Here is a 15777-nt window from a genome sequence, read left to right on the forward strand (position 1 = left end):
CCTGGCAGAGGGGCTGGTATATACAAGACAAAGAGGTGCAGCTAATCCTGAGACTGGAAAGGTAACTTTGGGCAGATCACGATGGGATTTGAATGTCAGGTTAAGGCGATTAGGGTTTATTCTCCAGGCAACATGGTGATTCTAAACATCTCTGAGCAATGATGTGCAAGAAGGCTATTATGACAACAATGTATTACATGAATTAAAGAAGAAAGACAGTCTAGAGACAGCAGTTCAAGCAAGAGGCAGGGAGGGGCTGAACTGGGGCATTGGCAATAGAAATGGAGAGGACTGAGAGGATGGTGAAAACTATCACAAACAAAGAAACAACAGTATATGCAGGGCCCCCCTGAGGAGCTACGGGAAAATGCAGAAGTGTTGGACTTCCTCACCTAGATTGTTGCTGATGTTCTCGCAAACACTGAGGACTAGTGGTTTGGTATACCAAGCCCTCTATCTTGTTACTTGCCCTTATGGAACTCATTACTGCAAAGGAGAGGCTAAACCTGCTTATAATTGTGCCTAAGAGTCTCCCCGAGTGCCTCTCTGTTGCTCAGATGTGGCCCTCTCTCTCTCTCTCTAGCTAACCCAACTCAGCAGGTGAACTCACTGCCCTCCTCCCTATGTGAGACCTGACTCCCAGGGTGTAAATCTCCCTGGCAACGCAGGATATGACTCCCGGGGATGAATCTGGACCCCAGACATCGTGGGATTGAGAACATCTTCTTGACCAAAAGGGGGATGCTAAATGAAACAAAATAAAGTTTCAGTGGCTGAGAGTTTCCAAATGGAGTTGAGAGGTCCCTCTGGTGGGCAATCTTAACACACTATATAGATAACCCTTTTTTGGTTTTAAGGTACTGGAATAGATATTAGTAAATACCTGAAACTATCAAACTGCAACCTAGTAGCCTTGACTCTTGAAGACGATTGTATAACAATGTAGATTACAAGGGGTGACAGTGTGATGTGAAAGCCTTGTGGATCACATTCCCTTTATCCAGTGTATGGATGGATGAGGAGAAAAATGGGAACAAAAACTAAATGAAGAATAGGGTGAGGGGGATGATTTGGGCATTCTTTTTTACTTCTATTTTTTATTCTTATTTTACTTATTCTGGTATAAGGAAAATGTTCAAAAAAATAGATTGGGTTGATGAATGCACAACTATATAATGGTACAGTGAACAGTTGATTGTACAACACGGATGACTATGATATGTGAATATATCTCCATAAAACTGAATTAAAAAAAAAGAAACAACAGGACTTGGCCATTGACCAATGATAGGGAGGGAAGCTGAAGTATCAGGCTGAGAGAGGAGAGGAAGGTGGTTCTTTAACAGAAGCAGTTTTGGGAGGAAATGAGTTCCATTTGGTAGAGGTATGCAGAAGGGAAATGGAAATGTGAGACCAGAGCTAAGGAGACCTAGTCAGTACGAATATCAGCTTCATCAACACAGAGGTAAGCATGCCAGGGGAGAGAGAGGAGAGCTTAGACAAATCCATGCCATGAAAGAAGGGGAGGAGAAAAACCACAGTGTCCTCTAGATGACTGGGTCCCTCTAAATGAGTGAGTCTCCCCTTCTGAGTTCTACCCTTTATTCTCTTAGCTTCTCCTTCCACACCAGGGGTTGGTGTACTCCCCTGTATAAATGTATTCCCTAGAGACCAAATTTTTTAATGCAGCTTCCCAGGCACCACACTTAGATATTCCTAAATCAGTAGGTTTAGGGTGGGACCCAAGGAATCTGCATCTTTAGCAAGCCCCTTTGGGGTTTTGATGCAGGTGACCCAAGGACCAGACTCTGAGAAACACCACCATGTAACCTATCTCTGCATGATCACGCCCCCTCCAACAGATTAACTACTCCATTACATACTGATGACTCAAAACAATCTGTATCTCCCATTAAAAACTCTTGGCTGAGATCCAGTCCTATACACACACCTGGCAACTGAACTTCTCTATCTCAATATCAACATGTTCAAAATTGGACTCATTTTCTCTCCACACCTGGTGCATATTGAATAAAGTATGAGTTCCTTGACTTGGCATTCAGGACCCTGACTGTTATCTCCATTCTCATCTCTGACTATTGTCTCAGCCTTGCTCTTCATGATTAGCAATATTTTCACTTCTTGCAGATCCTGAACACTCATGCCTTTTTATTTGCTGTCCCATTGCTGGAATTCACACTGCTGGGCACAGATGTGCTGTCTCCTTCCCACCCATCCCCAACACGCTTCTTGCCTTTTGCCCTCTGTGCTACCTTTGACAATGTGCATCCTTTTATTGTTGCATTCATATCATGTTGTGCTGTTTATCTAGCTGTCCTCCTCTGAACATGAACCCCTTGAAAACAGGGACTAGGGCTTATTCACTTTTCAAACTCCCGGCTCCTGCTATGGAATCTAGCACAGAGTAAGCAGTCACTGGACATTTGATGAATTGCATTTCTTGTGAAGAAAGAGGGAGAGAGCAAGACCAGAAAAGTTGAAGGGAAACTAAAAAGGTACATTGTTTTAAAAAGTCAAGGGAGATGAGTGATTCAAGAAGGAAGAGGTGATTAACAGTGTTTAATATTCACTTGGAGATCAAGCAGGGGAGGAACTTTTTAAAGGACTGGATTTACCATCTAGGAGGTTACTACAACCTCAGAGCATAGAGTCAGGTCTAACAACCTCTCCTATGGAGAGTCAGCCCTCCATTTGGGGTTTACCACATAGGGGCAAGCTCTTTCATGTTGGTGGGAGGAAACCTTATGATGTACACTTTACAAACAGTATAGAAACGTGCAGGCTCACAGATTAATCACTGAACCAGGCTTAACTTGGTTTACCTGTACCATCAGCTTTTTAGAAGAGTTCTTCTTTCCACCTTTACCACAAACTAGAAGCTTCTCACTTGGCTTCCTCAATTAATCTGCCTAGTTTGTCCAAGTTCAGCCTGGACTGCGTATCAGGCAAAGAAAAAAAAAAAAAAAAGCTATCACCCATCTGCCAGTCCCCATCAACGAAATTTCTCTGCAGGGCTGGGTGACTTCTCTGAAGTACTTCTCATGTGCAAATACTTCTTATTCTGACATTCCCTGCTACCTCCAACCAAATTGTCCTGCTTTCAGTACCCTTGTGGCCTCACTTTCTTATTTTCTCATCATGCCTGCCCATTCCTTGGTCCCCTACTTTTGGGATGATTAGCTCATCCCTCTGCTCTCCTCTGTTTTATTTCCTGTCACCTGAACTGTCACTGTGCCTTTCTCTGGCACTATGGTCCCCTTTATATTTGTAGGCTGATTGTGGTTTTTGCCATAACTCTTTGCTGCTGAGGGCACTTACAGCATCTCTTTGCCCTTCCTGCACCCCTATTCAGATGTCTGATCATTTTCCTTCTAGGAGCAGAAGGAGGAGCAGAAGCAGAAGCAGAAAATGAATGACGTTTCCCTATTCCCCTGGTTTTCCCAGTGTAATTCCTCCACACCTTCCATTTCCAAGTCTCTCTCTATCCTTTACCCTTAAAGCTGTGGCTCCTATTTTTCTAATTTAAATGCAATGTTTAGTCTTTCAAATCCTCTGTGATGTTTTGTCCCTGAAGCTTTCGGTTAAACACCAGTCTATTATAACATGCATCATTTAAACCTATCAGTTTTAAAGCCAAAATATGAAATAATTTCTCTTTCTAAAATTTAATTTTGAAAAACATATACAACATAAAATTTGACATTTTAAACATTTTTAAGTGTATAATTCAGCAGTATTAGTTACATTCACAATATTACACAACCATCACCACTGTCTTTTTCTAAAACTTCTTCATCACCCCAAACTGAAACTCTATACCCATTAGGCAGTAACTCCCCAATCCCCCCTCTCTTGTCCCTGGTAACGTATAATCTACTTTCTTTTTTGAGGGTGGGGGTTATTTTTATATTTTTATTGTGTTAACATATATACAACCTAAAATTTCCCATTTTAACCACTTTAAAGAATACAATTCAGTGGTGCTAATAGCAGTCACAGGGTTGTGCTACCATCAATGGTATCCAATACCAAAAACTTCTCCATCACCCCAAACAGAAACTCTGTACCAATCAAGCTTTAGCTTTCCAGTCCCCACTCCCACCCCAGCCCCTGGTAACCTGTGTTCTAATTTCTGACTCTATGAATTTCCATATTCTAATTATTTCATACCAGTGAGATTATACTTTTGTCCTTTTGTGTCTGGCTTATTTCACTCAACATGATGTCTACAAGTTTCATTCATTTTGTCACATGTATAAGAACATCATTCCTTTTTTGCAGCTGGATAATATTCCAGGGTATGTATAGACCACATTTCTTTTATCCATACATCTGTTGATGGACACTTGGTTGCTTCCACCTTTTGGCTGCTGTGAATAATGCCACTATGAACACTGGTGTACAAATAATGAAGTGATTTCTTAAGAATGATTAATACAAATGTAGGTCGATATTTTGACTTGCCAAGGAACAGAAACATAAAAGAGAGGAACAGAGAGAGAGAGAAGAAATAATGAATGAGTGGAAGAGTGAGAAAAATACAGAGAAAAAAGGAAATGAGACAGATCCATTGTCAAAAATAGAAAGGGAAATAGAGACATAGAGCAAGAGACCGAAAGAGAGGCATGTTCTCGAAAGAGAGATCCTGAGACAGTGCACTCTGCACTGTGCCCCCGCCCCTGCCCCCACCCCCAGAGCCTGACACAGCCTCCAGAGACAGAATCGCAGGCTCAGACACAGAAGTAAAGACCTGTCAGAAAACGAGAGCAACACACACCAAGTCAGAATAAGACATGACCTCCACAGGCATCGTGCAATAACACCCAGAGAGTAGTATCAAGACATGCTCACCTGAACATATACTCCAAAAAGAATAATGTCTCCATACTTGTCCTCTAAGCAAAACGAATGTGAAGCAAGAGCCAAAGCTCCTCTATGCTTACTCTACTAACCCATGAGAAAGGTGTCACGGACACCATTTTGCAGAAGGGCAAATTTAAAAGAGGTATCTGGCATCGATGTGTACTAGATCCTTTCCACTTCTACTGCCTTCATTATGGCTTCTCAAAGCACTCTGAAATTATCCGGCATCCTGGAGTTCCATGTACCACAAAAAAATCTGATTTATAAAATGAGTCAATATTTGGAAAGTACTTAGAACACTTAGTGCTAATGTGTTTATTGAATAAACAAAATACTATTTCCAGCCAAAGGTGATGGCTCCTTGGACCAATCCCTTTCCCCCACCTCGGTGTTTTTGGTCATGCTCTCTGACCTCTCTGGAGCCTGCCCACCCCTCCCCACCCCACTCCTATCAAAACCCTACACATTCTTGAAGGCTGATTTTAAGAACTTACATTTCCCCCCAAATTAACCTTACCTAAAGTAACTCTTGTGACGAAGTTCAATGGATTGTTTCCTGTTTTTATCTTACGTGACCTTTCAGTAGTCGGCAGCACTCTCGACCACTTCTCTCTTTGCAGATGTTCTTTGCCCTGGGATGTTGAGGTACCGCTCTGCCCTGGTTGTTCTCCTACTTCACTGCCATCTCCTTCTCTGCAGAAAGTTCTTTTTCCTTTTCCCAAGCTTCAGCTACCGGTGCTTCTCAAGGTTCTATCTCAGATCCTCCCGTCTTCCTACTCTTACCCTTTCCTGCAGTGGCATTTCATTGTTAAAGGTTTCTACCTTGCTCACACTGGACCATGGTCACTGGAGGGAAGGGAGACAAACAGGTATACTCAGTCTCTACAATTCATTAAATAAAAAGCTAAATTTGTTTAAATAACATTATTTTATCTATACGATACCAAGTATATTAGCTCAACTGAATGTTCTTTTAACTGAAATTTTGCATCACACAAACACAGCTTTAGTTATCGAGGTCTGAAGTGGAGGTGGTTATCTATTTGTATGGTCTCATCCTGTTCCCCTTTCGTGGGACTCCTTTTCCTTGACCAAGGCGGCTCTCTTCTCCTGGGACCACCCCCAAAGTGTTTTAGTTGACATAAGTGATCTCTCTTCATTTTAATTCACCTTCTGAGGAGGTGAATTCCAGAGAGTGAGACAGCCTAGAGCAACTCATTGCTAGAGAGCCACTGGGACTGAGTTAGAGCCAATTACTAAGCACTAACCAGTTCAAGCCCTGAGCTGGGGGGCATTCAAACAATTTGCCATAGACCTTGCCTCAGGGAGTTGCCAATCCAGTTGTGGGGACAGGACATTTACACAGAAGAGGAGAGTCAGCCTTCTAGGGTGGGGTATGTCACTGGCCAAAGGAGTATGTGTGTGTGTGAGGCATGAAATGTTCTGTAAGTCTTGGGGAAGAAGAGATAAAAATCAGCTTTGTTGGTCACAGGGAGATTTTCATAAGAATAATAACTACCTCCTATTGAACCCCAATATGTGCCATTACTCTATACACTCTAGCTCTAATCTAATCTTACCTCATAGGCTGTGGTAAGGACTATATGAAATAATGTATACCAAGTTGTTAATGTTGTGCTTAGCATAAGTGAGCACTTAATAAATGGCAGCTATTATTCATTCAAAAACCCTGTTATGTCACCTACCATGTGCCAGGCAATGTGCTAACTGCTGAGGATATAAAGCCAAGCAGGAACAACAGGGTTTGAGTTTACATTCTGGAGATGTATTGCCCAATTATGGTAGCCACTAGCCACATGTGGCTGTTGATGTTAAAATTAATTAAAATAAAAAATTCAGATCCTCCAGTAACTTCACAGTTAAATTACTATGTCATTACTGCATATGCAGAAGAAGGGACATGTGGCATTTGTGAATTAAGTATTGATAGATCTTATGAATGATACAGAAATGAATAGCCATCCCCCTCTCAAATTCAGATCCTCAGTTATATACTAGCTATATTTTAAGGGCTGAAAAACACAAGTGGCTACATTTCATCACAAAAAGTTCGATTGGACTGCATTGGAATGGGGCAGACAGGCAATAAGCAATTACATACCTGTACGGTAAAGGCTGTGATAGAGACTTAGAGGTGTGAAAGAAGGATATTATTATTATTATTTTATTATTATTATTATAATTGAGATGCATAAATGGAGGCTCAAAGAGGTTAATTAATTTGACCAAGTTCATACAAGCACTGAATGGAAGACATGGGATTTGAGTTTAGGTCTATCTTTCTCCCATCCTACTTGCTGAACTCAAGAAAGATAAATGAGGGCCTGCCTACCTCGATTAGAAGGCCAAGGAGCTAGGAAATGCAGCCCTACGTGTAGTGGTTGAATCCTTGTAGGATGATAAGCAGGAGCATGGCATGGTGAGAACTGTTTCATGAAAGGTGGCAGTGCTTAGGACAAACTGGAATAAGACCGAAGCTAGGAAACCAGTTAAGGATGGCAGAAGTGATACAAAGAAGGGATGAATGAATGGTGTGAGGCAGAGAACACTGGAGTAGGAGCCAAGAGACCTGGATGCTCACACTAACCCTGAAATCTAATATTGTGTGATGTTGGGCAATATACTTTACTTCTCTGGGCCTCATTTCTTAAACTCTAAAGGGGTAGGGCTGGAACAGATGATCTAGGAAGTCCCTTTTAGCAATTGTAGTCTATGATTCTGCATATGTCAATGACATTAGACCAGGAGAAGCAGTAGGAAGTGTAGCCATTAAATATGGGGAGAGATGGCTGAGTCAAACGTCATTCTGAGAGGAATGGGGAATGAGGTACCACTAACAAAACCAGGTGTGTGAAAGGACTGGGCTTTTAGGGGGTGAGGGGTAAGGGATCAGGTATGGAGGTTGGGAAGGATAAGAGGGTGAGGAAAAATAATGGGTTTGTTTTTTAAGAAAGTTGCAAAATGTTAGAGATTATTATTTTACTCCTCCCAAAAACATAGCTCTCAAACTTTTTTTGGTCCATGACCTACTGTAAGACACACACTTTACATCATGGTCCAGTACACTTGTCCAGCATATGTAGCTTAAAGAAAAGGTTCATGAAAAATAGTTATCCTTATCAAGGGCAACGGAATTTAATATTTTCTATTCTATTCCATTTTTTTAAAAGCTAGGCTGCCATCCTTGAATTAACTTTACAATGTATAATTGTGTCATTGCCCACAGTTTAAAAAAAAAAAAAAAAATCTGCCTGCAAGGAGATTCAAGTCTTCTTAAGTTGGAGGTAACGGCAAGGCACCCTATCAAAACATTCAGGAGAGAGCTGGAGAAATGAACCTGGAAAGGGTTCCGGGCTGGGGAGAGTTTTGAGAATGTTTAGTTGAACCCCTGATCAGAGTGTTGAGAAAAATCCTCCAGGTGACGGAGGAGGGGCTCAGGACATGGTAGACGCTAGGTGTGGAAACCAGATTTCCGCGTGAATACAGCGACCACCCGGAGTTTTGTATTTCTGAAACCAGCACGGAAACGCTTCTGTGTCCATGACCCCGTTTAGATCTCAAAAGCTCGTTCACTCATTCTCTCTCAGAGGATGGTGTGCGCCTATTCCTTCTTTCATTCATTGCACGCGTATCTCAGCGAGCGCCAACCAGGTGCGAGATGGGCCAGACGCTTTGCCAGCCGGTGGTCTCTTTCTAGCCTATTCTCTCCTCTCCGTCCCAGCACACACACACAAAGTTCTGGTTGCTGCGTCTGCGGACCGGTTCTGACTGAATTGTGTGCATGCCTTGCCCAGACAGGACCGGTCCTTCACCGCCTCTCATCTCGACTCAGAGCCACCCCCCACCCGCATCGTCGCCCCCGCCCGGGTCCTCGGACGTCCCTCCCGCGGCCGGCCCCTCGGGCCCCCGCCCGCCCGGCTCCTGCCCTTCGGCTCGGCCTTCCCCGCCTCCCATCCGTGCCATCGGCGCTCGATTGCGCGCGGACTCCCTTCTGCTTCTCCCGGCTCGCTCGCTCTCGGGCCGCGTCTCCCCCGCTCCTCCTCCGGCTCCTCCGGCTCCTCCCGCTCCTCCTCCTCCCGTGCAACTTTTGCCGAAGCCCCCACACGCAGCCAGCCATGCTGCGCTGAGCTCCGGCCGGGGACTGGCCGCGCGCTGCCCGCCCCGGCACCCGCCCCACCGCGGACCCGCACGGGGGCCGCGGCAGCTCGGCCCTCGGCCTCGGCCGCCCTCCCCGGCCCCCCCGGCCGCCCGCCGAGCCCCTCCGTGCAGGGCCCGGACCGCGGCGGCGGCGGCGGCGGCGCGCCTGCCCGGCCCCCCTCCCCCGGCGCCGGCCGAGTGAGGCGGTGATGCGGGCGCTGGCGGCCTCGGCTGCGCGGAGAGCGGAGACACAGGCTCAAGATGGCAGATTCCGACTGAGTCTGGGGGGGCTGAGATCGCGCTTCGGTTTCCCTTCTCCGTTGCCATGAATCACGGACATCCCGGCCCCGATGGCCCCCGTGTACGAAGGTAAGGGGCGCCCCCCCCCCCCCGGCCCGGCTCCCGCCCGCCGGCGGCCGGGGACCCGCGGACCGCGCTCACCCAGAGCCGCCCGGGCCGGCCGCGGCCCCCGCAGCTTTGTTCTGCCCGCGGCCCCTAGACGGGCAGCCCCCGGCCCGCAGCCCCCGCCTGCGCCCAGCCTCCAGCTCCCCCACCCCTCGGGTTTTAAAAGGCTCCCGACTCCTGACCGCGACCCCCTCCCTTGCCCAGAAAATGACCAGGATCGGAATTTAACAAGATCTTATTTCCAGGGTGGGGAAAGAAGAGGGGGTGGGGGGAGGTAGGACGTGTCGGGGGTGGGAAGGTGGGCTACTGCCCAAAGAAAAGAAATGGGGCAGGGGGCGCGTCTGGGAAAAGACAGATTCATGACTGTGCTGTTTATTTGCAATAAATAAAGGTGATGCGGTTTGGCTTTAATCTCCCCTCAAAAGAAAATTACCTTTAGAATTCTCTCCTTTCTACTTCTGTGTCCTCACAGCTCCCCTTTCCATTTCTGTCCCCTCCCACCCCACACTCCTTTATTCTTCGCTAGCCTCTGATTTTGGGGGGCTCTTGAATCGGAATTTATGGGGCTAGGTAGTGAGAAGGAGTAGAGATGAAAAGTCCGTTTCAGACCCAGAAAGAACAATGAAATAGGCTAAAATCTCCCTGCATTAGCGTGTGTAAGGGGAATTGTAGTTTGGATTTTCTAGTCGGGTAGGTGAAGACGTTTTTCTTAATCACACTGGGTAAACCTGCATTGTGTACCTTCTCCTGGCGTTGGGTCATTTTTCTGATGTGACTGTCTTCAGAAAGAAAGGGAAGAACAGAAGGCAAAAGCGCTAGATTTCTCTTATACTCTCTTTCGTTTCTCTTCAGCTCTGTCAGTTTCCAACCAGAAATCAAACCGGAATCAGCGAAGTTTTTACACTTTGATGTGTTTTTTGTGTGTGCTTGTAGTAGGATGGTTTTTAAACCAAAATGTGCCTGATTTTTTTTTTCATCGTGAAAATGTTTTTCTTATGAAATCATTGAAATAGCAGCCTTTTAATGTCGGTCCACCTGGCTCCCTTGGTTTTGTTCAGATATTCCGTGGATGAAATAGCAAATGAGAGAGGAAAGGTTTTCTATGGAACAGAGAGGAGGGGCAAGGAGAGGAGATTTTAATCCTTCTATAAATCCGGGGAACAGTTGTGTTGAGTGAGACAGGGAACGCATTAATAGTTTTTATCTGTTATGAGAGGCTGATTTAAAAAAAAAAAAAAAACTTATCTTAAAAGAAAATCTGTTATTAGTTCCAGGACTCCAAATGAATTAGGTTTCTGGATGGAATAAAGTTACCAGTCAGGCCGGGGATAACAAGGCTGTAAATAACCTATGGACTGTAAATATTTTTTTTCAGACTCTCTTAGAAACAAAGGGGCTGTTTAGAAGGCAACAGAGAGATGTTATTCCAGGGGCTTTCCTCTTTGATTCTGAAGAACACAAGGTCCATTTAAACCGTTTGACAAAACAAAACGAAATTTCTGATCACTCCACTGCGCAGAATAGAACATGCCGGTGGTTAAGTGAACATTCTAGGAGAACCCATGTCGGGCATTCATTGTTCATCTGTATCTATGGGAAGGGGCTACAGTCAATGCTTCCACTGTCTGGAGTGTTAAAATGAAACAATTTTCTCTTTATTAAGTACCTCCTTGAGACTCCCTCTGCTGGACACTCCGGATGAGCATTAGAGAAGGAACTTGGCTTTGAATTTAGAACTGTAGTGAACGGCTGCTTTCCTTTTTACAAGGGGCTGAGCGTGTGGGTTGGGATGTATTTTGTCAACTTCATAGAAAGCCATCTTGGGAACTGCCTGTTCTCCTCCTGTTCCTTTCATTCTGAATCCATATGGAATGCTGGCCATACCCCCAAGGCTGAGAGTTGGCAGTCCTGTTCTTAACTGCATTGTTCTTTTAGTGCATTGTACAGATAAAGCACTGTCCATGTGCAAAGTGTTATGGTTTCATAATAATAATGGACCTCAAAGGTCTCACGAGCTCACTGTTGTTATTTGCGAGGTTTCCTTCCCTGCCTTGTGGTGCTTCTATGACCTATGTGGTCATCTCTTTTAACCCTGGGTTTTCCTTTATCTTGTCTGTATGCTCTTTTAATTACTCCTACACTCTGTACCCTTTTATTCCCTGACAGTTTGTTCATCTCTATAATTCTTTTGCTGGTTTTCCTCCTCACCCCTCCTCAAGCAGCCCAACATCACTCTGCCAGAAATCCAGGCCTGAGTCTTTTTGAAAGAGACTGTTGTCATGCAGCAGGTCTCTGAAACAGACAGGTGACCTCTGTAATCAAGGAGTATATTGATAGAACCTACATTCACTTACCGTGTTGAGAGCTTCCAAGACGCCAGGTGGGAGCTGACCTCCTTTCTCCCTCCTTGGTGACATCCGCTGGATGCAGCGAACCTGATTTTATCATATCCCAGTCCGAACACATTTACTCCTTGTGTGTCCCCTACATGAGCGGGGCTTTTCCTGTGGAATATTCCAAGAAGAGGGATTTCGAATGGTTTGGAGATACTAACCATTGAAGATGGTTCTCAGGGACAGTTGACAGGTGAGGCCTTTCAGCTGGAAGTCGGCTGTGCATTTCTTTAAATGGGATGCAATTACAGGAGGTTGGAACATTGGGTGAAGGCCTGAATTGCCTCATATCTAGACAGAAATGCTGTTTTTTCAACAAGGTATATTTGAGAATACAAATAAATGGCTGCAAAGTATAATCAGTCTTCCAGGACTTGCTTTAAAGATAGATTTTATATATAGCTTATTAGTTTTCAGTGCCTTGGTACTGATTAAGTTAAACTTCTTTTAAAAAGTTTTTTGTTTTAAAAAGGTTAAACATTCGCCTGGCATTTGTGTTTACTCCACCAACTTGCTTAGCAAGGCTTTTTTCAATATGTAGTGCAAAGGCCAACCACAATTCATTTCCATGGGTTCTGAATTAGTGGAGCCCAAATTCCAAGTTAATTATGTTTTACTGTACCTGAGATGTAGTATTTCAATTAGTATTGGCTTACATCAAGGAACACTTTCACAGTCAGACTTCCAAAATCTGTGACGCTGCAAACCATCATCAGTGGGACCTGAAGACACTAACAAGATGCCTACCAAGAAACGAAATCTGAATCATCTTCTGTTAAAAGAATTTGATGACACATGTTCAAAAATACCCTTTCCTGGGTTTATGTTTTGTATTTTTAAAATGAGTAAGTATAAATATTGTTTTCCTTGTCATCACATTTGGGTAATGAAGCAAGGCTCATTAATTTGAATCTTGATTTCAGACAGTATGGTCTGATACTTGAATCAGAGAAACCCAAGTTTGAATCTAACTATAATGACATTACTTAACTTTTCTGAGCTTTTTTTTTTTTTTTTAAGTCCTGTTGGATTGTGAGGACTCCATTAGAAAGTATATGTAAAGTGCCTGGCCATAGTAAGCATTTCTCAGTACATGTGAAATTCTTCTATCTTCTGAGCTGCTCATGGGCATGAGGACTCCAGACAAAGAATAACTCATGAATAGTTTAGAAAACCAACAATAGCAACATTTCAATTATTAATTCTCTTATGATTCCTTTTCCAGGTTGGGCACCAGCAACAATAAATCCCCCATAGCTACAGAAGAAGGAACTTTTTTTTTATGCCCTCTGTGGCCTTTCTGGATTCTTCATTCCCATTGAACTTATTATGCTGGTTTCAGGTAGAGAATTTCTCTTCTTTAGTGGCACTTTCTTCTGCCACTTTAAAAATGCGGAAGCAAATCGTTAGGTTTCAGGGGCTACAGCTGTGCCTTCGCGAAAGTGTCCCAAAGTGTGAAAGATAACCTTTGCCCTTACCCAGGATCCATTCCTAAACAAGGTGGCAGGCTGGGAAATGGGGCACCCAGAGATTGCTCAGGAAGGGCCTCTGCCGAGGGGAGACCCCCACTTAACCACAAGCCAGGGTCTGGCTCTTCATGCATTAAACATAATTTTTCCTACAAAAGCAAATTTGGTGCTTAATGTAAGTTAGAGCTGCTCACATTCTTCATATTTTATTTCTTATCTTTCTTCATTTCTCTCTTCCTTCCTTCCATAGAGCCTGGTCTTGGGGAACCACCTTTGAGGTTTTGTGGAACATACAAAGTAGTGATTAACAGAAGAGTATGATTCGTGAACCTTTTTTATTGTTCTCTTAACACATAATTTGCCAATGCTTTTTGGTAATCTTGTGCTGACAATCCAAGTCCACAGGGTTGTTGAGTGTGACAGGATTCAGAATAATGCCAGCAAATCTTATTTAATCACTAACATGTGAACTTGAAAGGCCCAAGCTTGTAACTGTTTCATTTCATATGGCAATATCCTGTTGAGAGGGAAAAACACTGAAAACCTGGAGTGAGTATAGGATGATCTTTATTTTTCCTGTGAGAGAAACCGAGATATTTGAGGTTCGTAACAATAATTACAGCTACTACTTAGTTAACACTTACTATTTGCTGTGCACTGATCTGCACCCTTCACCCACATTAACTTACCTGCCCTTTTCACATACCCATGAGGTAGATACTGTTACTCCCATTTTACAGACAAGCCACGTCTTTATTGCATTCATTCGGTGAACATTAATGTAGGGTCTGCTATGTGCCAGGTCCTGCTCTGTGCCGGCTGTGTGGTAGGTTCTGGGTTTGTAGAAAGGACAAAAATTTGGTCTTTGAGGAGTTCAGGAGGGATGGGAAGTAAAAGTTAGAACCAAAAATGGACCCAATGGACTGTGGTTCTGACTCAAGATGGAATGCTTTTCTTTCCCCCAGTGAGGATTCTTTAATTTTTGTATGCTTATGTTTTCCTATGGTATAAAGGGAAGGCCCCATTTGTCTATTTTCTCTGAAATATTTTCTTTATTTGGAATCAGAGTATTTCTGAATGTAGTAAATACCCACTACAAATTTTCTTAGATCTTTCCTTTGGTATTATCATCTCTAATTTGCAGAAGATTCTGTTTTCCTCTTGTAAATGCAACTGTGTTTCTAATTTTCACTTTACTCTGAGGCTTTTTGTTTTCTGGAGTCAGTGTTAGAGGGAGGCTCTGTTGTGTGTAGACTCTTGCATCTCTACGTGACTTTTGGAGAATGAATCCTGGCTTTGCTGCCTGGCTGAGACTTGTGTTCCATGTAGTTTCCTGGTACTTACTGGTTGGGATAGGGATTGTGTGGTCACTCCGAAGCATTCAGTGCATACTTACCCCAAGCAGATCACTCAGGGAATTATGGGAGAAGAAAAAAACCCTGCTCTTCCTCTCGGGAAGATAGAGCCCCAGAGAGAATCTTGGGAGAGATATAGTTCATTCTCTGCCTTCAGGAAAGTGAATATCACTGACTTGAAATTGTCAGTTCATTAAAAAAAAAAAAAATTCCAGGAAAAACAACGCTAGATCTCTCTCAGTGACCGATTTCAGTATTCTATCAACCTGATTATCAGGAAATTCCTGGGCCTAGCTGAGGTCTTGTCCTGCTGTCATTCAAACCCATTTTCTTTTACCCTTTCCCTAAAACCTTTCATACACTTGAAGATACAACTTTGCCTCTTTAGCTTTTTACTCATAGAGCCTATTTTGTGCCCCTAAAAGCATCTCCTTTCTCCTCTGAACTCTCTAGTTTCTCCACATTAAAAAAAAAAAAAAAAAATGGTAGTTATGAGAACTGAATACACTTCTTTAATAATGGTCTCATTAGTGCAGCGGATACAAGAAAAACGACTTCATGGTTCTTGCATCATTGTGAACCCCTGGAGGGCAAGAACCATATCTGATTCATCTTTGTTTCCCCCTCAGTATCTGTGCTGTTCCTTAAACCTTGTAGGCGCTTCATAAATATTTGTGGAATTGACTGTGCTTTTAATATATCTAAGTAATAACTTACTTCGCAGTAGCCCTGGATTTCTGACTCATATTTAGCTTGTATTCACCTCAGTTCCATGTCTTTATCTTTCTTGTACTCATGTCTAGCCATTCCTTACCCCAACAATGCCACCTTGTGCTTGACTCTATTGATCACTTTCAATTTCACCCCTCCACTCCCAACTCTTTAGAAAAATCTCACTTAATTATCTCCTCCGGATCTGACAAGACAGAATGCAGAGGACACAAGTGTAAAAAAAAATCCGGCTACTCTGAAAAGAAGAGAGAGAGCCCAGAAGAATGTTGATGATTCAGTGTAATATCGATTCATACAGGTTTAGAAAGGACAGTTTGTCAAATTCGTTACAGATTCTGAGTCAGCTAAAGCCATACCTGTTTTACCTGGTTCTCCAAGGCA

The 15777-nt window shown here is 43.6% G+C and overlaps 1 protein-coding gene across 10 annotated transcripts in view; it reads left to right on the top strand.

Annotated features, from left to right (window-relative positions):
• The first annotated feature begins 8856 nt into the window (after positions 1–8856).
• HIPK2 (homeodomain interacting protein kinase 2) overlaps positions 8857–15777 on the top strand; it is a 203237-nt gene continuing 196316 nt past the window's right edge. For 7 of the 10 annotated variants that reach the window (XM_037836043.1, XM_037836039.1, XM_037836037.1 and 4 more), the window contains exon 1: positions 8858–9411. In XM_037836043.1, the coding sequence (XP_037691971.1) occupies positions 9393–9411 (19 nt within the window). In that variant the 5' untranslated portion in view covers positions 8858–9392. Of the gene's footprint in view, positions 9412–15777 lie in introns of all 10 variants that reach the window. The other 3 variants (XM_037836038.1, XM_037836041.1, XM_037836044.1) reach the window with 2 other exon arrangements.

This window comes from Choloepus didactylus, chromosome 5, assembly GCF_015220235.1.
Source record: "Choloepus didactylus isolate mChoDid1 chromosome 5, mChoDid1.pri, whole genome shotgun sequence".
NCBI classification, from domain to species: domain Eukaryota; kingdom Metazoa; phylum Chordata; class Mammalia; order Pilosa; family Megalonychidae; genus Choloepus; species Choloepus didactylus.